General features: G+C 39.6%; 1 protein-coding gene across 2 annotated transcripts in view; it reads right to left on the reverse strand.

Annotated features, from left to right (window-relative positions):
• Nucleotides 1-9,556: 9,556 nt before the first annotated feature.
• Nucleotides 9,557-26,909, reverse strand: part of LOC105386920 (myosin-VIIa) — a 38,475-nt gene continuing 21,122 nt past the window's right edge. Inside the window, exons 1-13 of one of the 2 annotated variants that reach the window (XM_038120789.2) lie at nt 21,807-21,963; nt 20,747-21,007; nt 20,233-20,511; nt 19,770-20,054; nt 17,882-19,477; nt 17,291-17,518; nt 15,444-15,683; nt 14,720-14,884; nt 14,170-14,454; nt 11,597-14,068; nt 10,953-11,152; nt 10,279-10,546; nt 9,557-10,053 (exon numbers count right to left, since the gene is read on the reverse strand). In XM_038120789.2, coding sequence (XP_037976717.2) covers nt 9,847-10,053; nt 10,279-10,546; nt 10,953-11,152; nt 11,597-14,068; nt 14,170-14,454; nt 14,720-14,884; nt 15,444-15,683; nt 17,291-17,518; nt 17,882-19,477; nt 19,770-20,054; nt 20,233-20,511; nt 20,747-21,007; nt 21,807-21,848 — 6,528 coding nt within the window. In that variant the 5' untranslated portion in view covers nt 21,849-21,963 and the 3' untranslated portion in view covers nt 9,557-9,846. Of the gene's footprint in view, nt 10,054-10,278; nt 10,547-10,952; nt 11,153-11,596; nt 14,069-14,169; nt 14,455-14,719; nt 14,885-15,443; nt 15,684-17,290; nt 17,519-17,881; nt 19,478-19,769; nt 20,055-20,232; nt 20,512-20,746; nt 21,008-21,806; nt 21,964-26,909 lie in introns of those variants that run through there. The other variant, XM_011557574.3, reaches the window with a different exon arrangement.

Below are 26,909 nucleotides of genomic sequence, written 5' to 3' on the forward strand. Positions count from 1 at the left end.
TAAAACTGAATTTAAATAAACAACATTTTTTCACTCATTCCTGTACCAATTTTCACACGGCCGTAATCTAATCTAAATAGCCATTTTATTTATCTGAAACCATCAAACGCATCGAGATAAGCCAGGCTCCCACGTACCGTGCAAATGAACTCATAATCGTTAATAATTAAAACAAAAGCTGTGGTCAAACATAATTACTCGAGCAATCGAAATCAGAGCGGCGACGTGGGAACCACTTGAAAAAATCTTCACATGAATATAAGAAATGATTATAAGTCGTCTTCCCCACATAGCGTTCCGCACTGCTGCCGGTGACCTCTGATAATTATCTAGCGATTCCTTATAGCGAGCTATTGTTGGCTGAGATTCTGAATTTCATTAGAGGGTAATATTCATATATGTGAACACTAAACAGCTAAGTTTTTCTGAGCTGAACAATTTCCCACGACCGATTCGCAAGTCGTCTGGCGTTGGGTGTCGTATCTACATAATATGGCAGAACAAAAACATAAGCGGTGGGTTTTTTAAACATTTCCGCGTGTGTTGTGTGTTTTTGATTTCTACAATACTATGAAAAATGTTCTACCGTAATTCAACGAATTTATTTGATTTATATTGCATAAAGGGCACAACTCCAGTTCTACGACTATACATATAGATATATCGTATGTATTTTTTATTTGTACACAAAAACAGTACACACAAATACGGATCATATTATAATACAAAGGTGCAAAAGGCGGTCTTATCACTAAAAGCGATTTCTACCAGACAACGTTTAGTTAGACAGGCTACTTTAATCCTTATGATCATTCTCTAATACTAAAAGGTCACATGACAAACACCACGGTAAAAGGAAAATGACCAATCTTAGCACATACTCCAACTAGAATGGTCTACGTAAGCCCCCGTTTTTGCTGAACTGCATGCAACGCAGCCATTAGGCAGCTAGTAGGCACGTTTGTGTCATAGTTCATTGACTATGATTACTGTAAATTGCATGTGTCGGGTGGCTACAAGAAGCGTGAACAGTAGTTGATAGAGTAAATGCGTCGATTCCGTTACTCGCTAGACAAGTGAGATTAGTTGGTTAATAATTGCGTTCTTCGAAATACCTGTAACATCGAAGCGGAATGTATTTGGCTAGGAAATATAAGACGGTTTCGTTAAGAAATCTCTGAACTGGGTTTTGTAATGGATAGAGAGGGTGTAGTTTTATCAGTGCCCACCCGCCGCGCGTAATGTAGATCTGATAAAGGATGAACTCTACGGTCACTCTATACTAAGTTTCGGAGCGCTACTGCGGGAGCCACGACTCTACCTCGCTGTATTAATCGTACCGATTGCACCACAGCTCTCGTTAGTTCATTTTTCGTCAGTATAGACTAACCCTTCTGAACTTTCTACGTTACGGAAGCGTGGTACGACGCTGTGTGTCATCTCATGTAGAAGTCCATGTATTAAATCGTCGCCGCCGTCTCGCCATGCCGCCGTCGTCGCAGATATGTGCCTGAATTATAGCGGTAGACTCTCACACTCATGTCTGTAATACTCATACGAATGCCTAACTCACGAAGTGAAGGCCCGCCGGTCGATGTTTTAGTCCTAAAGTCAAGAGTTGTCTAAATGTGATTATTGTATTTTTTTGCCTACACTTATATATAATACCTAGGTATTATGTGATGATTGTGATGAATAGTAGTAGCAAAGCCATCAATGACGGTCTGATCAGCAGATAATGATGATGTCATATCACAGATTAACATAATTAGCGTAATTCTAGCGCACATAAATACAGACAATCGCAGGAAAACATCCTCTGCCGGATATCCATTATGTTATTTAAACTGAAAATAAATGCATCGGACTTCCCCATATCCTGGAGTGCGGAGGACATAGGTTTATGTAGTGTATGAAACATTTACTCAATGAAACATACACCTGTAAGCTCTGCAGCCGAATTGGTTGATGCCCAAATGTTATAATTATCAGGGAATAAGTAACTAGTCAGTCGGCACATGGTCTCCTTCCAATGAAGGAAGTGTTTAGGCCTAGTCTACCATCCTGGCCCAGTGCGGGTTGGTGGACCCCAACACAAGCAAGCTTTTGCTGAGAGAGTTGTCGGGTAAGTGCTCCACCCGATTGTCAGATGTTTTCAAGCAAAAGGCCTCTGACTAGGCTTGACAACTGCTGCCGAAACAGCACCCGAGTTCCTCGTCTTACTGCGGGGGTAATACACGAAATTGAGACTCTAGAGTAGTCTATCTAGACTATCTAGAGCATAAATGAAAACCCTGTACGGCTCGACAGGTCTTAGGTGATTCAAGGAATCTCTTGTATACCAATACTTTAAATGACAGCCATTAGAACAACACTCTACCTCGGTTAAGTTAAGAAAGTATTTCCAACAATGCCTTATCGCGTATGTTCACATGTTACTCTGCTAGTACCTACCCATTGTATCAGCTCGAAGCCACGCCCCCAAGGCTTGTAGCTTCATGAACGGTGTGATACAGTTCCGTCTACGACTACCCTCTCTCCCTCCATGTTTCTACAAAGGTACAGAAACTGAAACATTCTTAATTTGTTCAATATTTAAGTACATGAGTAATAACGGGCATAGTTTGAAATAGTTATGTACTATACAGTAAGTTTAAAAATCTATACTCTTCACGAGTGAAATAAACCATTTATTTACTAACAAAAAATTCTACTTATGATAGCATATAAGCCGAAAGAAATATATTTTTTAGAGTTACTCATGTTTTTAATAAGCGCACGCGCATGATACAAGAAACTTTCCTAGCTTTTCTTAATGAAGGCTTCCTAACAATTAAGTATTAGTGTTAGTCGCGTGAGGCCGTATTTAATACTGTAGTAACAGTTATTAGAACCAGCGAAGAATTCATATAATTATGTACTTCATTGATCCAGTTAATGCGGTCATTATATGTCATCAATGACGTTGTAAATAATGACGTTGGGTCCGCACGTAACCATTCATTCATTGTGATGATGAATTAAAGATGAAAAAACGTAATTAAGTTCAAATAAAAAGTGTCGCCGACATCCTGGTTGCACAATCGGGGAAAACTGCATCCTGTTTCGGAGTTTACGATGTATTTTTTCATATTTTGCTTTTGGATTCCGCCTGAACTCCTGTAAATGGGCCTCTCTAAAAATAACTTAGATCACAGAATAAAAACTAGTACTTACCTACCTTAGTCAAAGGCAAGATTCCTATTCTAAAATTTATAGACGTGTCTACGAAAATCTAAAAACAAATCTGGCGAAAATTAATGATTATGTGATGTGTGAGCGATTGAGTTAAAAGCTTCCATCTTTCGTCCTTTAGGGGATAGCGGTACCCGGAACAATGATTGGTCATTTACATGCACTAATTAAGTGTTCCCGATCGTATCTGTACACTCCCCGTGTGAGAAAGCAATGTGCACACAATTGAATCATTGTCTATGCCTTTTTTACCTACCGACTTGATCTATGGAGTCAAGATATGCAGAGTGTGGGAACAGTCAGGTGGTTGTTGCCTACATGTCATCTTCAGCCGTGGGAAGACACTCGGAATTAGCAATCAAAAAGTTTTAATGCGCAATTATTTTTCTTAATCCGAATCCTCGGTTGCCAGCGCTCACCCACTGTTTTTAATCGTTTGGATTTTCCCAAAATATGTCAGTAGTTCGTTTTGTTGATACTGCCTTCTTTTATGGAGTACAAGTTTAACCCTGTACCTCAAAAACGGGGAAATTAAAAACTTGATTTTATGTGACTCCTTAACTCCGTTAATTTTTATTAATTTAGTTGCTGATGGGTGAACAATTCTGTTCAAACTTCGTTTTAGTGAATATGTAATAATGAATTGAAGTCAGAAATTTTATTATGAAACGAGGTCTGGTGAAGGAAAACATTTTAAGGAAATCGGCATGGTATTAATTTAATTTCAAAATGGCTATACGGCAGTGTAAAGCTGGGGCCTCATTTGTGACTTGCGTGTCATGTCTTCGTGGATTCAGTCATATCCACAGAATACCTTCAGCGTCCACTTATTCAAATTCGTTTTCGATGTCGAATCTTTTATCCTCTATTTTCTGTGAAACAGTGATTACGATCATAAAGTTGTAGCAGTTGCAACGTTACTGATGAGATCTCAGTGTTTTGTCTCTTCTGTCTAAACAGATTTTAATTCCTGTTATTAATGTAGATAAGATAGGTATACTTACACGTTGTTTATACCAGATCCTTACATGTTGCTGCTGTTGCTTGCTGGACATATAGACTAGGGATGTAAAGAATATGAACAGGCAAAGCTAGTTGAATTTTTACATTTCAGTTGAAAAAATATGACACCATATTACTATGTACGTAATATACGTTAGTACAGGAAGCTATTATGATTATAACTATGCATAAATGCTTTGGTGAGGTGTCTCTTGGTGCTACGACCTGCCAAATCAGGTATTTTTTTAATTAATTTTATTTCCAATGGTATAAAATTTAAATGTGATAATATGATACACTTACTACATATAATTGGCACTTGTAATAACGATATAGGTATTTTTATGCGAGACAAAGCTGAATTGATATAGATATTCGCAATAATTATAGTTTCCATCATCAGTCTTTGTTACACAGTACACAGGTAGAAAAGGTTGTATTTTAGTTACTTAATTGGGAAAATTGCCTCTTTCCAAGTCCAACTATAACAGGAAGTCAATTTATATAATGACACTTGTATTACAAAGTTATTTGCCCATTGTTACCTATTCCAATCATGAAATTATTAAATCGAAATAATTAAAAAAGCCTCTGCACGTTTTATTTTTTTAATGCTTAGGTACTTTTTTGCAACTAGCTACCAAAAGTTTAATGCTTATCCGTGTATTATCAATATCCCTATATATCGAGAAATCGAGTTATCATATCATCCTACGACCTAACTAGGAATATTATTTTACGATTGTAAGATTTATAAGGTACCTACAAAGTTGGGTACCATACTGACATGTACCTACCAATGAATTCTTTTCAATGAAGGAATTTAAGTATAATTATAGCACGTGCTCTTAGGATGACGTCCACGAGAGCGGAGCGGGCTAGCCGAGCGGTGTGCGAGGCAATAATCGTCCATATACCAATATCATAGGATGATTTTATAAATCGAATTTTGTTTCTGATCATCAGCTGCTATTGACGAATTTTAACTTCCTTGTCGGGTGGGCCTATGTGCAATTGTGCATGGCTGCAGTGCCACTTTCCACCTGCAGTGTCATGTTAGCCTCGATGCAATAGGTAGAACTCAGTTCGTTAGAGTACTATTTGGCATATTTCAAACGGATATATATCTCGATACTTGAGATTGTCTCTGTTCCTTCTCTACTGTACCTAATCAGATTTCTCGATAAAAACATGTTTAGTCATCCAAGTTGACTGACTCGGCCGCGTCACCCAAAATTGCACACTTTAGGCTGAGAAATCAGACTCGAAATTGCTGTAAACGCTCATATTCTTGATGTTAGATAAATGACTTCCTGCTGGTGGCTACAATAGAGGCATCATTATTCCGAGTGTACAAGAATAGCGACGTCGAGCCGTGGGAGTCTCTCACGACTTTATTACGGATATATTTATTTTTTGTTTGTTCTAATTAACAGTTTTTCTAATAGTTCGCCCGCTTTTACCTTAATTGTTAGACTGTACCGTTGCCGGTTACATTTTAATGGTACTGTGTGCAGATTTTGCTGGATGTAAAGATCGCAATTGGCTGCCGAAGACGAGAAGAAGAAGGTTGCATGCAGAAGACGACGATGACGACTTGTCGCAACTTCACTACTTGATTCTCTATATTTATATTTTATTATTATTTTAGGATTCGATTGGCAAGAGCGACATGACACCATAGAAATACATAGAAACCAGCATGCAATTGGCATGCAAGCTCACATGATGGCATCGATCGTCGGCGGCCAATTGGCACCTTTATTGTGTTTGTGGAAGCAGAGGTTCGAATCGAACAAGGGCTGATAATAGAAACGTCAAGTAAAAGAATTCAACGCGTTCCCAAAAAAGAAAGTAGCACGATATTATTAGTGTGCCTCTATATTACTAACAGTGCGAATATTATTATTTTCATTCAGATCAAAGAGTTTTTGTAAGTATAGATAACTCGGAATAATTGTAGAACATTAGGCCTAGCGCGCAACATTTTTTTCTAAGGAATCAATTAAAAAGAAACAAAATGCGGTACTTTTTGCCGCAAAAATAATAGAGGTAAGTATGTAGGTCTTGTAGGTAGCGCATATGCAATTCAAATATTGTGATGAAATTAAAACAGCGCGTCCTTAAAATCGTGTCGCAGAAAGTAAGTTTTCATTTATAGGTAGGTAGTTCTTTTCCCAACTACATAATAAGTTTTTCGTATCTTTGAGTTATACATACCTACTTAACTACGCGGCGAAGCCCAATCATTAGGGTGGGTATCAAAATACTATGCAACCAACAAAGCGTGACTTTCCAAGCGGTTCAACTGAAATAAATCAATGATTCTCATACATTGTTGCATAAGTGGTATAGTAAGCCGTCAGGGGAGACGAAGAAAGTCACGTGGCTAACAAGTTCCTACGCAGAACAAAAAAAAACATATTTTTTCCAATGTCGTAGAACAAAAGTCGTTTAGAACAGTGTTTTTCAACCTTTTTCATGACGCGACCCCCCTGGTATAAAAAATTATTTCGCGACCCCCTTGACCCTTCCGGTTTTTATCATGTACTTATGTTTATGTGTATGTTACACTATTCCCAATATTCATTCCATTCGACGTATTTATGGTCTTCATGATTAGGATTCGAAGTAGTACATACGAGTAGTTATCTCATTTAAAAACACATTTTTTATAATTACACACATCGGATACGTGTGGCCATGTACATAGGTGCGTACGACTAATGCCATTGCCACCCGGAATTTCTTTTTCGAAATTAGCTTTTTCTTTCTGACTTTTTTGATTATTTAAATATCTTGAATAAAAGTTTTCAAGGATGAATTGAAAATAAAAAGACAAAATACCTGGATTTACAAAAAAATAAATACTTGTGGTCGTCGTCTTTGAACCAGGCAGGAAGGCCTCCCACGCTACGTTTGCCTAGTCGTAGTCTATACTCGAGAACTTGTTTACTCCAATGGTTACTTATCGGTTCTTCAGCAGATATGACCCGCACTCTACCACTTCAGCTTGCATATTTTGACAGCTATGTCAGTAATCTTAATCCTCTGGCTGACGGAAAACCTCATTTCTGATACGATTTATCAGAGAAACCTCAAGCATAGCTCTCTCCATAGCACGCTGAGCGACTTTAAATCGGTGGACTAGTCCTACCCTTAGTGCCCACGTCTCTGCACCATACGTCATCACTGGCAGGACGCACTGGTTGAAATCTTTAGTCTTCAGGCTCTGAGGGATGGCCAAGGAGAATATGTGCTGACGGAGTTTTCCGAATGCAGCCCAACCCAGCTTCTGCCTAGCCGAATATTCTGCCCGAGGTAGACATATTCTGGCACAACTTCAATTGTTGCCTAACCAATGATCACCGGCTCCGGTTCGATGTGAGCATTGTACATGACTTTCGTCTTGTCCAAATTTATGCCCCGAAGCCTACACGTTGGGATGCAGCATTTAGGCCACTTCCATCATCCAGCTGAGATCCTGCAGAGATTCTGCCATAATAACGATGTCGTCCGCGAAGCAGAGAGGTGTGACATGTACTCGCCATTTATACATATGCCATGTCCAGCGGCATCGTACAGACTCCTCAACACCTCGATATAGCGCCAGTCGATTTGAAATCTCTGCAACGCTTCCAAAATTGCCCATGTCTCGATGGAGTTGAAGGCGTTTTCATAGAACACAAAGGCTAGATACAGAGGCTGATTATACTGTTCGGTATTCTGTGTAATCTGCCTTACTGTGCGGATGTGGTCTATTGTACTAAAACAGATCCACGATGGGATAATCAGCTCAGCCTTTGCATTTAAGAAATTTTTAAGTAAAAGTATTTTTAAAGTAAGAGTCTTTCTTAATAAATTAATACTAATGGTCTTTATTGTTTTTTTACTAAAGTTCCCAGTTTTTTCGTCCTTTGGCGACCCCCCTACAGAAGCTTCGCGACCCCCCAGGGGGTCGCGACCCACAGGTTGAAAAACACTGGTTTAGAATGACCCCTGAATCAACTCCTATCAGTATACTTACTACACTTTTTCAACATTTTTGTATTATGTAACCAAAGTTATAATATATCATATGACTATGCTAACTTCCGACCTGTTGGTGGACCTTAACTAGAAATCTGTACTTCTTATGTTTATTTCTACTTTATCTGTACTTTGTAGCTACATAATTTTCTTAATGTGATGTAGTGTAAACCAACGGGAACAGTTTCTTCTCAATCAACACTGTCCACAAGAAAGTCAACAGTTTGAACTTTGAATAAAATTTTGATTCGTCGCTAGCATTGTGGATAACTAGGAACAACAGATAAGAGGGACAACAAATAAAACTCTAGGTTCATTGTGACACATGTTTATACAATCACTCACAAATGCAACTTTTGACTTTAAAGCGAATTTAAACAAAAATATTGTCACCACATGGCATAATATTGACGATATTCCACAACTTAACATAATAAATACATCGCCACTTTCTATCAAGAATTAGACACTAGTCGATTACGAGTTTAACAAAAGTTTTTCTAAGATATTATTAAAATGACAATCGTTTACCTAAGTTTTAACTTTAAACCATTACTAAATAAGTTTGTTTATTTTAACAGTGATTAGAGCATCCTTCACCTTGTTTAGTCGAGCTTAGATTGTGGGTGCGATATCTATCGTTAAATAACACTAAAAGTAGTAAGTTAAATATAATAATAAGTAACAAATCTAGTTCTAAATGAAAGACACCCTGTGAATCTAAACTCGCTAAGCCATTTACACCCATTAAGAAAATACATTTAAGTTTGGTGTTATTATTATAAAAATATAAAGAACGATGTATTTCTTTACATTAATTGACAATGTATAGTAATGTCTTAAAATGAAAGGCACCCAGTTTTATTAAATTGATTTATAAGCTAGAGGCACTTACTGTAGGCAACGTATTGCCTGTTCCGCGATATTACTCAGTTTATTATTAATATTGCTAGCTGTAAAATATTTATCTTCAAAACCCACGAAATTTAATTTTTTTTTCGAAAGTTTATAAATATGTTGTGGGTAATTTTATTGTGAATTAACTTTAATTTCATAAGTAAGAAATATAAATGTAACAGATCTTTATTTATACGTTATAAGCCAATTGCCAAAAAGTAGCTATTACCTACTTGCTGGCAGTTCGCTTAATTATCTAAAACACAGTTTGCCTATAATAATGAAAAAGCATGTATTGATTTATGATGATATCTATTTGCTATGTAGCATTTAAGTTAATTTGGCAATGGACGGAAATAATGTATTGATTCATAAAGATTACATACAATATAGCTAAATAAATACTTTGTAAATATATTTTTAATCGAATAATGGACCATAAATTGTGCTTTTACACCTACTATTTATACAATGAGTTTTAACTTAAAAACAAAAAGTATTAATATTGTGATGCACACAATAATAAAAACGAATAATTATTTTAACACATACTAATTTACGTATTGAATACGTCAAACACCTACCTACCATAATACAAAATATAAAGCGGCAAAAGTAGACTATAATTGACTTCCGGTTGAAAGCGTTCCAATTTTGAAATTCCGCGGGAATTCGCTAACGATCTCATTTGACGCGCACCGACCGTTGCTTGTTCATGTTAGTCAGCATGAGCGAGATATAGGATGTGAGGAGGTCGTCCATCTTGTAGCCCAGGGAGGTCTCACACAGCAGCTTGGAGCCCCGCACCAGGTTTCCGATCGTCATGTGGAAGTACGTGTTGCCGGATGACCAGTTCGATATCCGCGTGAACGGGTGCGTCACTAGAATGTCCTGGACGTGACAAAAGGTTACATAAATATCTCATAGTTAATGAAAAAGACGAGGGAAAAGACGCTTCTGCATTTGATACTAACTAACTCTTTATAACGAGCCAAGCGAAGAGGTCACTGATGATTAGAGTCTATTGGATCTATTCAATGTTGTCAATACAAAAAGGGAAGAAAGCAGCAGGCAAATGTAAGAAGCACTGGATCTGAACTCCTAAATTTACTTTACCTTGGAAGATGGATGTATCAAGCTAACTCCGTGCTTGTTGATGGCAATCAGCAATAGCTCAGGGTAGTTTGGTTCAGTCGTCTGTTTCACCTCAAAGAAGGCGGACCCGAAGGTCGGCCACCGGTAGATGACCTTCAGGAACGTGATCTTGGCGTCTTCAGGCGTCATGCCGGCGTCCTGGTTGTAGGACGCCACTATAGACCGCTTCCAGTCGGCTGAACTTTGTAGCTTTATTAAATCTGCTGGTATGAGCTCTCGGAGCATTTGTCTGAAACAAAGAGTTGTAATGAGATGATGATTGCCTCTCAATCACTAATTGACCCTTCAGTAACGAAATAGCTGAAGAATTCAACCTGAAGTGATGAAAATATATAGGTATGATTAAAGAACGGACCGGTCAACTTTTCTTAATATTTGGCTAGCATGGATAACAAACATAATGAAAAGATTTCTATCGCCCGCACATAGGACTTTCGGAAGGAGGTCCAAACGATCATGGCATTCCTCATAATATCATTCCGACACAGTCACCTTTGTTTCTATTTAATTGTGATAGAGTATCTTAGTAATCACGGTGCATCTGAGTCCGCGTTGTTCTATGGTAATCACCCACCCTAGAGTCAACAAGTCAACAACATATAAGGTCGTGGGTCCGGAAGTAGTATAAAACTTACGGAATAGCCTGCAGCTCCTGCTTATTATCCCCGAAGCGCGCGCGGTAGGCCAGCGCGGCCAGCCGGGCCGCCTCGTCGCGCGCGCAGCGGTGGTACCCGCGCAGCAGCTTGGGCAGCTCCTGGTGGAAGTGGAAGATCACGTCCGCCGCGCGGTCCTTGCCCGGCACCGTGTTCGTCCACAGCTTCTTCATGAAGAACACCTGGGGAGCAAGAAGTCGTAATCATTTCAGAGAGGTACAGCTTGAAAACATCTGACAGTCGTTAGTCGGGTGGACCTCACCCGACAATCATCTCAGCACAAGCTTGCTTGTGTTGGGGTCCACCAACCCGCATTAGGGCCGCGTGGTGGATGAAAGTCCTAAAGAACCCTTCATTAATTAGAAGGAGACCCGTGCCCCAGCAGTGGGAACGTGATGGGTTATGATGATGATGATGTCAGTTATGTCTGGTCTATAAATGTCAGTGGTATATAAATGGTCTGTTATTGGAAGGCCAGATAGTTTTTGTTGTTGTTATAGGTATCCAATGCTAATTATAACTTTAAAAGGTTACATCCTGATAAGAATCAATCGTAATTGATCGATAAAAAATACATTAGACTTATAACATTTACACAATATTAGATTTATGAGTGTAGCACTAACCTGATAAGTAAATTGAGGTGTGATACCATCTCGGGTAGGACGCGCTTTCTTAATCCAATCTGTTAAGTGCCTGACGAAATCGAAGAAAAAGTCCCCTTCAGGGACAGATATCACTTTATCTGCGATTTTCACGAACAAGCTAAAGCCTTCACTTGATCTGAGATTCAGTCTCTGCGCGATGTTTTGACAGAAGTCCTTTGCCCTTGTGGAGGAGTCCACCTCAAACGCCTCGTCAGTATCGTCAGGGAAATACACTTTATGGAATATCTGTGTAGTCTTGTGCTGGATAGCTTCAACCTCCACCTGGTGCGGGGGATACTTCCTCTGGCCATTTCTTAAAGTCTTTTGCAGTCTTTGAAGTGAATCTTGAGCAATTGGATACCTTCTAGTCCTTAAGAACAAAGTCAGTTCCCTCAGTAGCCCCTGGCTACAAGCAAATAAGCCCGTGGCTAGCCACATCAGCTCCCAACCTCTTTCTTCAGACATTCTATTCCTATTATCAGTCAGTTGTTTCATCACTTGGCAGTAAATTTCATCACGTAATATCTCATGCTTTAATGGGCCGTCAAATATGTGATCAGTGTATTCATTACCAATGCGAGGCCTCTTTGAAGGTAGATCGCCCATGTATTTGAGGATAGCTGTAAATGCGAAGCACGCCTCCTCGGCCAATTCTTCTTTAGCCTGAAGTTTTTTCAGCAATGGTAGTTTTATGGGTTCTCGTGAATGCCGCCAGAGCTCTTCTGATCCACCACGTTTGGCTGTTGACAGTGTCAGTGCTTTGGATACTGTCCGCTTTGGTGGTAATCTAAAATGATCCATAGCATATTCTATCAGGGTGTGAGGTTTATCTCTGGTTTCTGTGCCGTTGACTCCCGCTACTGCTGATACCCGCCTACCGTGTGATGCTCCCTCTAAACAAAATAGAGCGAGGATGTCTGGCGGCGGCTTCGTCAGTGCTGGCAGCACATATACGGTTTCGGCTGGAAAGTCTCCTCTTTCCATAGACCTCTCACAACGACCGATACACCAACCGTTGTTTAGCACGGATTCCCCGGTGCTATCTTCTTCTAAAATAATCAGATCTCCCTTTTGGAATGTTAAGAAGCTAGAACCTTCGCCTGGTGCTTTGTAGTCTTGTAATGCAATCACATATTTGGACCTTTTCTTTAATCCCTCCAAAAAGTAGACCACTAAATCACGAATGTCTTCTGCATTTGGGCTTTGGAATGTGAACTCTTCGCCCCGAACCGTTGCCAAGCTAAATGTTTGTGTGAAGACTTTGTTTGTCTTTTGGCTTGATACTGTTGTGATTTCAGGGAAAGATAATTCCAGCAGCACTTGTTCTTGATCATCCACAACATACACACCAGTCCAGTTTACAGCAATGATGACATCATTCTTTGGCAAATTCGGGCCCGAGTTTCTGTATGCTTCGTAGAATCTCGAAAATAGCAGAGGCCACTTGAATTTTGCATAACTCACGACATCTTCCTTCACTTTATAGGCTGCCACTTTCTCTTTCACGTAATAACTCTTTTTATATGCTGTCACTACTAAGGCGCCCCAGCGATCTACTGCTTTCTCGACACCAGTCAAACAATAATCCGGTATGTAATTAGGCAACAAAGTGAATAACCGGTCCGAATTCATGTCTTGTCCATATTCAATATAGTACTGTTGCGCAGCTATCATAGCCAGGTCTTCTTCCTTGTCACATCTGTATTCCCCAAATTTCACTCCTCTAACCACTTGTTGGTAAATTAAATTAGTTGCTACTTGGTCCTCAGTAGGGTCATGCCATGGTGCAAATATTTCTTTCCTAAAGAATAACCTCCACGGGGCATTTCTCTCTTGAGCTCCTTGTTCCTTAGCATATTGTTCGCACTGAGATATAGCATCCATGACGTGGTCACCACCGCTTCCGAGTGAACTGACTTTATCAAACAAAGCAATATACAGAGAGAACCCGAATTGGTCACGTAAGGCGATCTTATCCGACAACTGATTACAGAGCTCTCTGGCGGTGGTCGCGGAATCTGCTAGCAATGTCTTTGTGTTCCCGTCCATGAATGTTATTGGTAACATTATAGGCTTTTTAGACTTTGTAGCTTGGAGTTCTAGCCATGATGGGGGCTGATTCCTCGTTCCGTTGTTAAAAGTCCTCTTGAGACGGTCTTCGCAGTATGGAGCATACCCAGGTGGTCCCTCCCTGATGAATGCTCTTAGATAGTTGACGAACTTTTCGCTCGGGGCAAAGCATCCGACGCACAGTGAAAGCAAGATCCAGCCTCTGGCGTGTGAGGACTTGGAGGGGTTGTTGGTGAGCTGCTTGCAGATCTGACAGTAGATTTCGTCTCTCAGTTCAGCGCGAAGGATTCCGTGTCCAATTATGAAATGCAGCTTCTCTAAATTTGACGTCGGTCGTGACTCCAGCCAGGATTGGTAGCTGTCAGCAGTGTACTCCTCGTCCTAGAGAATGATAAAATTTTATTAGAAAAATAACATCTTATTGAATACAATTTAAATAATCAATAATCACTATCACTTCTGTATCATAATTAAATAATTACCTGCAATTTACGGCGCACATCTTCTCCCAACTTATTCTTCCTCTTCAACGTCAGCGACACCAGCTTGTGTCGGATGGACCTCGGCTTCTGTTGTTTGAGGAATGCGTCAGGATCGACCCCCATCAGCTGCGCCTCCTGGAACTCCTTGGACCTTATGAAGTTCCTTCCCAAGGTCGCTGTGACCTTGGACATGACGGAGGTGTTGTCTCGGTCCATGGTGTGGTATCTGGGCTCCGGCAGGTCGCCGGTGAAGCGCAAAATAGTGACCCACAGCGCTTGCGCAGCCTAGAAATCAAATGAGACAAATGTTATGATCTATTGTCAAATAACTGCATTGTATTTGTCTAGTCGTACAATGCTTGTTGTTGAGATTCGTTTTTGTTTTCTTTTAACTACAAACGAAAAAAATGGTACACACAATATACCAACTAAAATTAAATTACCCACCCGTATATGGCAGTGTAATTAGTATAATGTTTGCTAAGTGAAAAGCTTTACGTCACGCGATCGATTCGTTTTTATCTACTTAGATATTATCGATTGCACTTACCAGCTGATCACCCTGGGTGTGCAGCGGCAGCAGTGGGTGCTTCAGCGGTTTCTTAGAGTACTGGTGGGTGACGTTGCCCTGGAAGTAGGTCGCTGCGAACTTCTGGAACTTGAACTCCGACAGATCCTCCTCATCCTCCGAAGTCGTCTGCATTGGGGTCACCATCTGAAATGAAATTTATTTTTCAAACAACTTTCTTTTTATTATCTCGACAACCAATATTGTTGATATTATTGATGGTAAATTTATGCACTGATTACATCAACGAGTAAATGAGTTTTATAACGGTGTGACATAAAATTATTATTTGTACCGGAACCTCGGCTTCCATCTTCAATGGTATCAGGAAGAATGGTAAAACACTTTCTTCATTTTATCTGGACAAACAATATTGTTGATCGTATCTCGAACAATTTTATGCACTGATTATTATCTAAATGAATTTATGACGGTGTCATAAAATGATTATTTCTTTCAATATTTCTACCGAAATTTTGGCTTCCATTTTTAATGGTATCAGGATTGTTAATATCAGCACAATCAATGTTTTAGCTACCTGAAATGATGGGTGCAAGAGATCTTCCCGAAGTAAGACATTTTAACGTGTTCCTTGTCACCCTGGACAAGATCTTATCTGACACGTCAAACCATTTCGGTCACAAACCATACTCTCGCTCTCATATTGGTCACCCAGTCGATAAGAAGAAGAACCTAAAAACCTTACCTCCTGTTGATCAGCGCGCTGCTGCGGCAAGTCACTGAAGATGGACGTGTCTTTGGGAGCCGGCGCTTCGCTGCTGGAGTCAGGCAGGAAGTCGAACATGGCTTCCACCAGCTTGCTGTCGTCTACTGGCTCGTCCTGCTTGCGTTGCGCTTCTTGTAGCAGAGTCCTCTTCGCCTCTAGCTGTCTCTTTTCTTCCAATGCTATTTCTGCATCGCGCCGCTCCAACTCATACATGCGTTCCTGGTGACACAAAACTTTTATTAACCAAAGATTAATTTAACTCTCAATGATAAATAGACGGAATTTCGCCTAGTCATTTACAAGGGCTTCTAAGCGAGATTGTTAACACAGTGCCACCGTTCCATCTGTCTTACTAACATAGAGTGAACCTGTCGCATGATTGCATACACACTGGAGCCACATGTTTGTCACTGATTGCACTGCACACGACCGAGTCCTGTCCACTTTCATGCCATATTAGACGAAACTACATTTTGAACGGTAACACACTGTGTAAGCTGAACTGGACAGATAGGTAAACGTTATTTAACCACGGTTTAACTGGTCCGAGGTTCAGGTTGCGAATTGAATAACAGACACGCTTCATCGCACCCGCACATACCTACATATGTATGTAGGTATACCTACGCTCAGATTATCGCCTAGATTACTGTCAAGTAGTTAGTTAAATTGCACTATAATTATTCTTAACACATTAACAGTGTTCGTGTTAATGCGAATTCCACTTATTATAGTAATTATTATTATTTAATCAACTTTACCGTCGGAAATAATTTCCGTATCAAACCACGTAGTATATCGAACATTATTGGCAATTTTGGCTAGTTATAAATACGACATTCTGTGGGTTGGCCGCTGCACGTATGAAATGAGGAATCGAATTTGAGTTGTTAGATTAGATGACTATCTAGTTTGTTAGATAAAATTTGTCGGTGAAGTTGTTTAATTGCCAGTAAATATCACAAGCGTAATATTAATTTGAAGATAACGGGCCGAAGTTGATAAACAGTTTCTTCATAGGTATATTGGTAAGTTGGTTTCTGTTCGCCAAAGTCCAAAAAATTGTTAGGTGGGGTACCTACTGATAGGTACAAGCTACCGACATAATCATTTATATTCTGTCACCAATATAATTATGAGCCAAATGTTATTTTATAGGTCGGTATCGACAGCATGTTATCGTCTATGGTCTATAATATGTAGTTAGAGCTTAAAATAAATTCCCAATGCCCATACGACACATTGCCCATACGGCTCCTGTGAAAATTTTAATTGTAACAGTTCTCTTCATTAACGCAATGCAATAAATATTACATTTAAACTACTTTGGTCATTATGATTATCATGTCATTACGTATTCTTTTTCTTAATAATTATTATCCTTGGTTAACTATTAACTATCCTTGTCTCGCTGAGTTAAGTTTAAGTGCTAATAGCATAATCTAAAATAATTATATAAATGCGATGATAGTTATCTGCCATTGTCTCCATCACATCACCTTAATTAATGGAAAAGTGAAAACAGGAAAACAAGCATTAATAACCAATGTATTATCGATTTAATAAGTAATATATTATGTAGGTATAACTCAATAGTCTTCATCATTCGTATATGTATAAACAAAACTACACAACTACGTCTATAGTATCTATACCGGGATTATTGCAGGAGCCTCCCCAAAATTAACTGAGCTACAGAGTGTTGCAAAAACGGTATACTAAGTCGAAAGACTCGAAAGGGGTGACCCTGGTCACTCTGAACAACTTTTGTTCACTTTCGGGGATTCTCTCGTATTTGCCACGGACCAGCTAAGAATACCACTCACCCTATAATTCTGCTCAGCTATCTCCTTCGCCCTCGTATTGCCCTGGTGCTGCAGCCGCTGCTCCTCCTGCCTCCTCAGACGGAGCGCCTCCGAGTGCGCGATCATGTCCTGCTTCATCCTCTTGTAGCGCTTCACGGCGATCACGCGCCGGACTTGGGTTTGTATCTTCACGATCGCCCACATCTTGTGCCCGTATGAACGGCGGACGAGGTAGCCTCGGGCGCGCGCCTGGAATGAGGTTTGTGGTTAGGATGGAAGTACGGAATTGTGGGGAGGATAAGATGATTGATGAGCATTGGGTGGAGAATATGGAGTACCTAAATAATGATTTGCCTCCTAAATACCAAGCCATCCCACCAGCATCACAGACATTCTTGGACATCATTTTACTTTAGGTAAAAAATGTGCCATAAAAGTTATCCAATGTATATATATAACATGGTTTTATAGGATTTCAGGATCATAACGAACATGTCATTGGCATGATGAATCTTGTTAAAACATCTATATAGAGTATCTAAATGCATATGCATAGCAGTAGTCATAGTTAAAATAACGTATTAATAAGTTTATCTTGTGTTAAACAGTTACCTGCAAAGCCACGATGTGCCCACGCAAATGGCGGAAGCGATGCGCCAGCACTCTCGCCCGGATGAGCGCCTGCAGCCGCGAGTAGCCCGCCTTCATCTTTTGGTAGCGAATCCTCTGCAGCTTTCCCCGCCAGTGCCGCTGGATCAGCACCGCCGCTGCCCGCATCTTCAGGAACCGCCTCCGGTACACCCACCCTCGGATCGACCGCTGCAGGATCAAGATCTTCCGCGTCAGCACTCTGTCACGCTCCTGCTCCAAGAACAAGTCGTGAGCGTCCTTCAAAAACACTTTGGTATGCCCTAACTGGTAGTCAGACTTCCCCAGCACGGTCGCACAGATCTTGGATGTAGCCGCCCGGCAGTCGGTCTTATGTGCAGGTGGAACGCCAGAGATTAAGAACCTGTAACGCTCTACAAATTCTTTAAAGCTGTGCCGGATAGGATAACCTGCTCTTCTAATCCTTATCGTCTCCATCATACCGGAGTATCGCAGCTGCCGACAACACAGGCCACGGTCAAACAGCATTGGCTTTTTAAACTCGTTCGGCTTTATACATCGGATGAAGAACGGTTGACACGTGCCCAAAGTTCGCATAAGCAAATCGAGAGATTTCTTAAACTGTGTAGATAGCGTGGGAGTCCGCTTGCGTGTTTCGGAGCCCATTGCGATGTCGTCTTGGAAAATTTGTTGTAGGAATTTATTTGTTGATATATGGATCAGTTGCAACAGATCTGCACTGAAAGTGTCTCGATTTTTCTCCAAGAACCCACGAGTGTCGTAAAACACTACACCAGCGAAGTGGTTCAGTCCAAAGCTTGTGTTGATATCTGATTTGGGTTTCAAATAGTTTCTGTGGAGTCCATGGGTTTTGTGTAGCTTCGCTAACATTGTCTGGTCTGTTCCTTTGGGGAATTTGGACTCTTCGTCTATCAGTGCCATGATATTTAATTGTTTTAGCGCTATAAGATCCAAAGCATCTTGGTTGTCTACAAACTCTATGTGCTGCCAGTTTATACCTTCATGATTATACTCCTCTTGCTCTAATTTGAAAATGTGTCTAACGAAGAATTGCTGCAGGTTCTCATTGGCAAAATTAATGCAGAACTGCTCGAAACTGTTCTGATCAAAGTTTTCGAAACCAAATATGTCTAGCACACCAATGGCCGTCCTCATTGTAGATTTGGGTTTGTAAATCGCTGCGTTGATCTTCTTTACAATCGTTACGAACAACCTGCCGTAGATGCCTTTCACGAATGCATCCCTGATGTCTACTGACTGGTCCCGACTCAGGGTTGACACCACTGTCTCCCCGTGTGCGAACAGTGTCTTTCTAGTGAGCGCATCAATAAGCGACTGCATTGGTACTCCCAGTAGGGTTGCCACTCGTCTTACGTTCGCCTGCTCTGTAATTTCCGTAGCATCAAGGTTGTCAACCACCGTGGCTTCATACTTTATGTTTCCACAGTGTAGAACTGCTGCTAGCAATTTCAATATCTCCCAGATCTCCTGTTCCGAGAAGAGCAGGACCTTCATCGCTGACCGAATGTCCTGGAACTCCGCGGCATCGTCGCGACCCTCGCACGTGAAACTGTTGCCCTGGAAATAGATAATTCAATTTATTGTATGCCTTTGAAAGTAGAAGCGCAGGTCTTGCTTATTTATATTGTTCAAGCAGATTTTGTGAAAAAACCTCATAGACTTTATATATTCAATGTGAATATCATTCAGCGATTAGCCTTGGATGAGCCTGAATTTCGTAATAAATGAAATACCTGCAATGGGATGAATTTCGTACCGAATACTATCCCATATCCCAGGTAATTTTGGTCTACATGATCGGCGGACTTGTGCACTGCGTAATGTAAAAAGGGTCATAGTAAATACTTACTCCAGATAAATATCTGTATTCCGATGCAGAGCCAAGCTCGAGCTTCTTCTTATCCTCCTTGGATAGACCAGCTAGTAGGCAGTAAAACACGTGGTAATTCCTCTCATCTTTTCCTTGGTGGACTATTCTGGACTTCTCTAGTAGATACTGTTCTATTTTGGCCCCTTCGATGACTCCACCAGCGTTGAAGTGGATGTCAATGTACTTGCCGAAACGAGACGAGTTGTCGTTTCGTACCGTCTTCGCATTACCGAATGCTTCTAGAATCGGGTTAGCTTCCAGGATCTGGAAAGTACAAAGAGAGTATTGGTTATTGAATTAAATACAAATGAAGGGTTAGAGGTAGCTTAGATCAAAGGCATTTTCATCGTCATTAATATTTTACTAAATTACATACTCGACGAAATGTATACTTTTTGTTCGAACCATTTGAATAGGTATGTCGGAAAAGTTTTAAACTAACCTGTTGCTCAATCCAAGAGTGCTTCCCGCTTATAGCAGCCAAGTACTGCAGTATCAGCTTGGTGGACTCGGTCTTCCCGGCGCCAGACTCTCCGCTGATGACGATGCACTGGTCCTGACCGTATCGCCGCATGTGCGCGTATCCATTGTCCCCGATCGCGAAGATGTGAGGCGGCAGCTCGCCGATCTTGCGCTCCTTGTAAAGCTTTATTTGGTCAGCTGTGTATATTGGTAGGATTTGGTATGGATTCACTGCTACTAATATGGAGCCTGTGTATGTCTGGAATAGAGAGGAATAGTCGTTATTGTTTAGGTCAGCTAACGCTAAAATCAAGAGGCAAAAGTGTAATGGTCGCCTGTATATGCTCAAGACTGTAAATCACCTGAGAGTTATTGAGAGTTGACTTGATGAGCCAACGGCTGTTGAAGGTGTATTGATCTCATGAAATAGTCTGCGAACCGTATCGCCTTTTTGGATGAAAACAGCGGATAAAAGGGAAAAAAACTCTACTCACATAGATGAGATTCTCGTTGTACCGGATCAGCAGATTCCTCAAGATCCCCGCCTCGTGCAAGTCCCCGAGCGAGATCATGTCCTCGACTCCGTGCACGGACGTGGCGTGCATGGCCTTGATGCGGCGCTCCGGCGGCAGCCATTGCTCCTGGCCGTCGTCGTCGCGCACCCGGATGCGGCGCCCCTCGGCGGCGAGGACTCGTGCGCCGATCGCCACGTCGAACTCGCGGCCCGACACCGGCTCGATCCATATGTAGTCGCCCTGGAATTAAAGGGTTGTTAGGTTAGTCTTTGCGTTGATTAAAGGTTTTGGAGTGCTGCGTCGTTTATGTTCATTAACCGACTTTGAAAAAAGCAAGAGATCCTCAATTCGTATGTATATTTTTATTTACTTTAGACGTAAGTATATCTAAGAATATCTATTCTATTCTATATCTATATAGGTAGACACCATAGAACAACGCGGACTCGGGGTAGGCACATACATTTTATCAATTTCTTCTGTTTTATCGGTTGTAAATTATCTGATTTGATAATTAAATTTTATCATTAAAATATAGTGAAACAGGTGTTTATGAAAGTATCCCTGAGCGGCATCTGAAACACCCCCATAATGACTCACATCTAATCCGACTGGGTAATATTTTCGGTACAGTGGCAGACGCTAGTCCAGCTATTGGTTCAGCTCTAGTGTATGTCACTAATACGCTTAAAAACAGTGTAAATAAAATTAACTTAGGTATGTTACCTGCTTAATCCTATCTGTTTTTTATAAACCGTTAAAACCAGGAAGGTGCAGGACCAACATTTGGCTTCGTCCCGACCAATGGCGCGTTGAGCTGGGCCGCACTATAGTATAAGCACTGTAAAATGCTATTGCGCCTGAGGTATAGTAAAAGTGATATAAATTGAAGCCATCAAAACGTCGCGTCGTCAGTCACAAGTCCAAAGTGGTCATTGATACAAGTCATAGATGGTCATTATTGCTTGCGGTGATCTGTAAGTGCTGGGTGCAAATTAAAGCATTTTATGGGTACCTGCTTATAGGATTTATCTATTACCTCGAAATACAATGGCGATTCCAATCCATCACTGTTATCCATTTTGACGCACGGCACATTCCCTACACACTATAACTTTTGTATGTAAATTAATACTATTAGATTAAAATGACCCAAACAAATATTTAAAGTAGATTATAGTGGCAGGAATGAAATGCTTATCTGCAAGTTTATCACCAAACTGACCGCTACTGCTATAGAGTAGAGATAGCCAGTTAGCCAGCGCTCAATCATTCATTCATTGACGATCGATTGATTTTAATATTTTAATAAACTGAGATCCGCGAAAGATAATTATGTGTTAAGAAATACGTGTTTATAGTCAAAGAAATGTCATTTATAGGGAAGTACCTATTATATCCACCGATAAAAAAAAATTTTTGAAACTTTTTAGCAATTTTTATTTATTCTAAATTAAATTTAAAATATTTTTAATTCCCACTTCACAAAATTTTACTAACTACTGTTTTCTGTAGCACCTAAATTTCAACTGCATTATTTGGAACAGTTGTAGATTTGTGTATGAATTATTTACCAATTTGCCAATAACAACATTTGCACCACGCCTTGCGTCATTCCCTACGAATACGCTTCCATTGTGCATTGTATAATAGTATTGTTTGTTTTTTGTCTTTTTCGCGTTTAAGTTCTTCGTATTGTTGGATTATCCTATACTAAAGTACCTACAGTAAAATATACATATACACCTATATTATGAACTAGTGCTACTACTTACTATGCCTCTTATTTAGGTATTTCTCTATATTAAGAAACTTAATTGAAATCAACTTCTCCACGCCACTCAATAAATCAGCCAGCCAAATAATTCATTTTAAAATGGCATATCTCTACCTACCTACGGCTGTGCCAAACTGCCAATGGATATGTTGCTCATAGTTTGAGTTGCACCACTTGCACCATGCAACGGATATCATCAAACAAAAAGCAACCTTCAATGTCTTTATTGCGAGCATAAACTTACTTCTTAACCTGTTCAACACATACATTTTCTCTAAAACTGCTAAAAATGTGTTTAGAAAATTGGCTACCTTAGCGTATACCTAATAGTTCAGTTACGGGAATGTCAGCTTTTTATCTTACAATTTAAAGTCATGATTGAAATCGAATGTGTATAAAGGACATGTAGAGCGGCTTGTATGTACCTAGTTCACGTTTCATTGTGCGCGGGCGCACTCTCGCTCTCGTTTTGGTTCCTCGCTGTGTCCAGTGAGGACCGCCCGCTGCCATTTCGTATTCCGTATTCGGATTTTGAAAGTGTTCTAAACGGACTTTAAGGAAATGCATGGGCGTTGTAAACCGAGTCACTTGTACTACCAAGCAACCATTCTTGATTTTGTGTCAGAGCTTAACGATCCTGATACGGTTTTAGCAGTGAGTGGAGTGACTTAGTTCTCACACACATGCATTACCTATAACATTATATTATATCGATAAGTATGCAAACTCTAAAGCCTTAACATAATTCTGCTCTACCGTAACTTAACTTCATACATTTATGAATTAATTTCACCTAAAGCTTAGCTGTATACTTTAGTTAGTGTATCTAATAGAGATACCTAACCTACAGGGCAAGGTCGGTACGCATGATAAAAGCCATTCAAGCCAAATCCAACTTTTATTCTTCTTAACTCTAGGGCAGTCAATGTGAAAAGTGTGGTAGAAAGCACACCTAACAGTTTTGCTAGTTATTATTGAATATATATGTACCTTGATCTGTCTACCTACCGGTAATCTTAATATTTTTTCACATAATGAGTATAAAATGACGTTGACACATATTAATTTGTTGGCATTAGCGCTTGGCCCGTTGGTCCGAGGTGAATGGCCGGCGGAATGCTGTTTGCCAAACGCAGCTCCGAGTGTGAGGCACCAGAACACTCTGATCTTGTCGGTTAAAGTAAGAAACACTGACATTTTTGGATACGGAAATTATGATTTTTCATTGATTTTTAGCTGCGGCTGAAAGAGTGTAAGTAATTAAGGGTCGGCAATAGGCAATCGAGGGTTGGCATTGTCATAGAATTATGTAGTAAATGATGCTCTACAGCCTTGAAAAAAATCACACCGGTAGTCGAAGAGTCTAGCTAGGTGCTGAATCATTCGAATTTAAGTAAAAGCTTATGGATAACTGTAAATTAAATTCAGAATATGACGAAAAACCAGTCCCGTATTGTAACAACTGTGTCTTAATCATCAAGAATTTTCATATGATTTTTATCATATTATAAAGTTAAAGGCTTGGATTAGGCGCTAAATACCTTGTTTTTTAATAAACACACACTTATTTTGTGTAAATTAGTCCCAAACTTGAGCAATTTTTTTCCCTCAAATCTTCATACAAATATCTATGGCGGTTTTCTGTGTTATAAAATCATAAACACAAGTGACGTTTGACTCAGTTGGCCGCTGGCCTCCAAAGAAGGGTCACGTCGGTTTACGCAGCACTGACAGCTCGCGATCTTATCGTGTACAGATACAAAATCACTGCACATTGGTTGTCATTGCACTTTTTCAACTTTTATGACACCAACATAATTTGATTTGAAATTGAGGAAGCATAATTCTTCCAGTATATTCAATACATTAAATTAAATTAGATAGTGTGCAATATTCTCGTGACATTACAGTCTCGTAAAGGTCTGATGAGGAGCAGGAATATAGCGAATGGATCTAAGTGATGACAATACGCACGAACATTAGGTTAGGGATCAAAAATACAGTCTCTTGGTGCTGGTTGAGGTATGGTCTCGTGAGGATCTGATGAGGGCAGTAACACGGTGGTGGCTCAATTTTATTTCAAAGATGTTAATAGCTAAAAGCATCGAGTTTGGGCTATTAAGTATGTTTTTCAGAGAGAGAGAAATAGATTTTATTTTTCCTCTGGATGTGTTAGGTTTACTGGGTTTACTAAGTTCATTCTGTTAATGGCATCAAGTTGTTATGTGTTCATAAGTAATAATTATTTATTAACAAAATGCTGTTGGTTCTCCACGAAAATGTAAAAATAAAAATAAAATAAATAAAAATAAATTCGTAACGTAAAATTGTCAATGACGGAATTTCTTCTATAGACAGTAGCCACAAAAAAAAACAAACGATAGATGGCGTGATTTGAAGATAAAGATACATTTATTCGACACATAGACAGCAACAACAAAAAAAATACAGATTTAAAGAAAACAAACACATACTTATACAAAACATCAAAGAAAAAAAAGGATACACATCAAAATAACTGGAAAAAATATAAGCCCCAATTTACTTGTGTGGGACAGGGAGTACCATAATATTTTTTTTGGGTTACTCCCCATCTATGCGAAATATCAGCTTGATATCTTTACCCGTTTCTGAGAAAAAGGGCGGTGACAGACGGACAACAAAGAGATCCTATAACGGTTGCTTTTTTTCTTTTGACGTTCGAAACCCTAAAATTAAGTAAAAATATTATGCTGCTACCAAAAAATGTATTGAAGGTATTGAAAAAGCGGTATATAGTACTAAACAAATTATAAACAAACAAAAAACCCGACTGCACGCTAAAAATATGAAAACAAGTCCCAATGTTAATGGAAAGTATCGTAGGCGGGGACCAGCAGAGGGTTCACCATTTAGCTGAATGTTACTTAGAAAACGGCCTTGAGTGGCGGTCAAGTTGGTCCCCGCCTGCGATACTTTCCATTAACATTGGGACTTGTTTTCATGTTTTTAGCGTACAGTCGGGTTTTTCGTTTGTTTATAATTGTATTTTTTTATTTGTAAGTTTTTAGTTGTTTTTATTTTATGAAATTTTACGTCAGTAGTTCATGATCATTTTTTATTTCAATAATTTTGGTGTTGTTATTTAAATACCTTCAATATGCATATTTTTATAATGTGAAAATACAAGCCCTTTCATTTGATACCTTACACGGCAAAGTTGAATTATTATTTTTTCGATCATCACGTTATGTCCTCTAGAGGGCGCTATGTTCATTTTAATGGAACGTCACATAGCCTATAACCATCGCGCCATCAATACGCTTCTATCAATACCTCATACATCAAAATCTATCAAGCCGTTTAGGCTACAGGAGGGAACAAAGAAACAGACAAACATACATACATACAATCAAAAAACATTACCCTCCTCTTTCGGCAGTCCGGTAAAAAGGAGTAAGACAGGGGGTCATTCTGAACTTTTGCTCTACGAGTTTTGGAAATTAACTTTGTTGGACATGTGACTTTTTACCATGGAAAACGAATTTTTTTTTTCGCGAATTTGCAAATCTCGTAGAACAAAAGTTGTTCAGAATGACCCCTTGAGTCATCCCCTTTTGGCTTAGTATAGCCCTTTTGCGACACTATGTATTTACTTTGCTTTGTCGTCGGGGTTCAGTTGGCTGGAGAATGCCCGAAACTTATTATCTACACTTTAATACTTGTAGTAATCTTTCTACAAGTAAATAGGTACCACATTTGTTTGAGAAAGCTAATCGGGTTCCGAGTATAGAGTAAAGTGGCACCCCTATTAATTTCTACTCTTTCCTGGTGCCTACCAGTGTAAGTAAGAATTATACTTACTTACCCTAAAATCACCCAAAATGTACTTGAACATAATTGTCAATAAAGTTGGCGAGTAAAAGTTTATCGAACCACTGTGCAAACTTACATGTGTGCGTGTCACTGCGTGTGCTGTGTGAAGAGCATTGAAAACCCAAAATTGGCGCGGCACGTCACCCTGTACGGGCCCTTAACCTCATTCTAAAACGGATGATGAAACCTTTTTTGTTGTTGTTTATGAACGAGCTGAGCTCTATTTATACTCTACATCCTATTCTGTTGCAAAAGTGTTAATAGAGGTCAAAAAGGGGTGAGTCAGAGGGTCATTCGAAACAAATTTTGTGCTATGACTATTTGAACTCCCCATTAAAAAAATGATATTTATGGGACCATCAAACTTTCATTGAAGTAGCGAAACATTTTTATCATATCCAAAAGCTATCTAGACTAAGAAAAATTGTTACTAATACGCTATGGACCTAAATGTCTGAAAAAAAATGTTTATTATTGTTATTATTATTAAAATCAAAAGTTTTTTAGAAT

The sequence above is a fragment of the Plutella xylostella genome, chromosome 4 (genome assembly GCF_932276165.1).
Source record: "Plutella xylostella chromosome 4, ilPluXylo3.1, whole genome shotgun sequence".
In the NCBI taxonomy this organism is placed as follows: domain Eukaryota; kingdom Metazoa; phylum Arthropoda; class Insecta; order Lepidoptera; family Plutellidae; genus Plutella; species Plutella xylostella.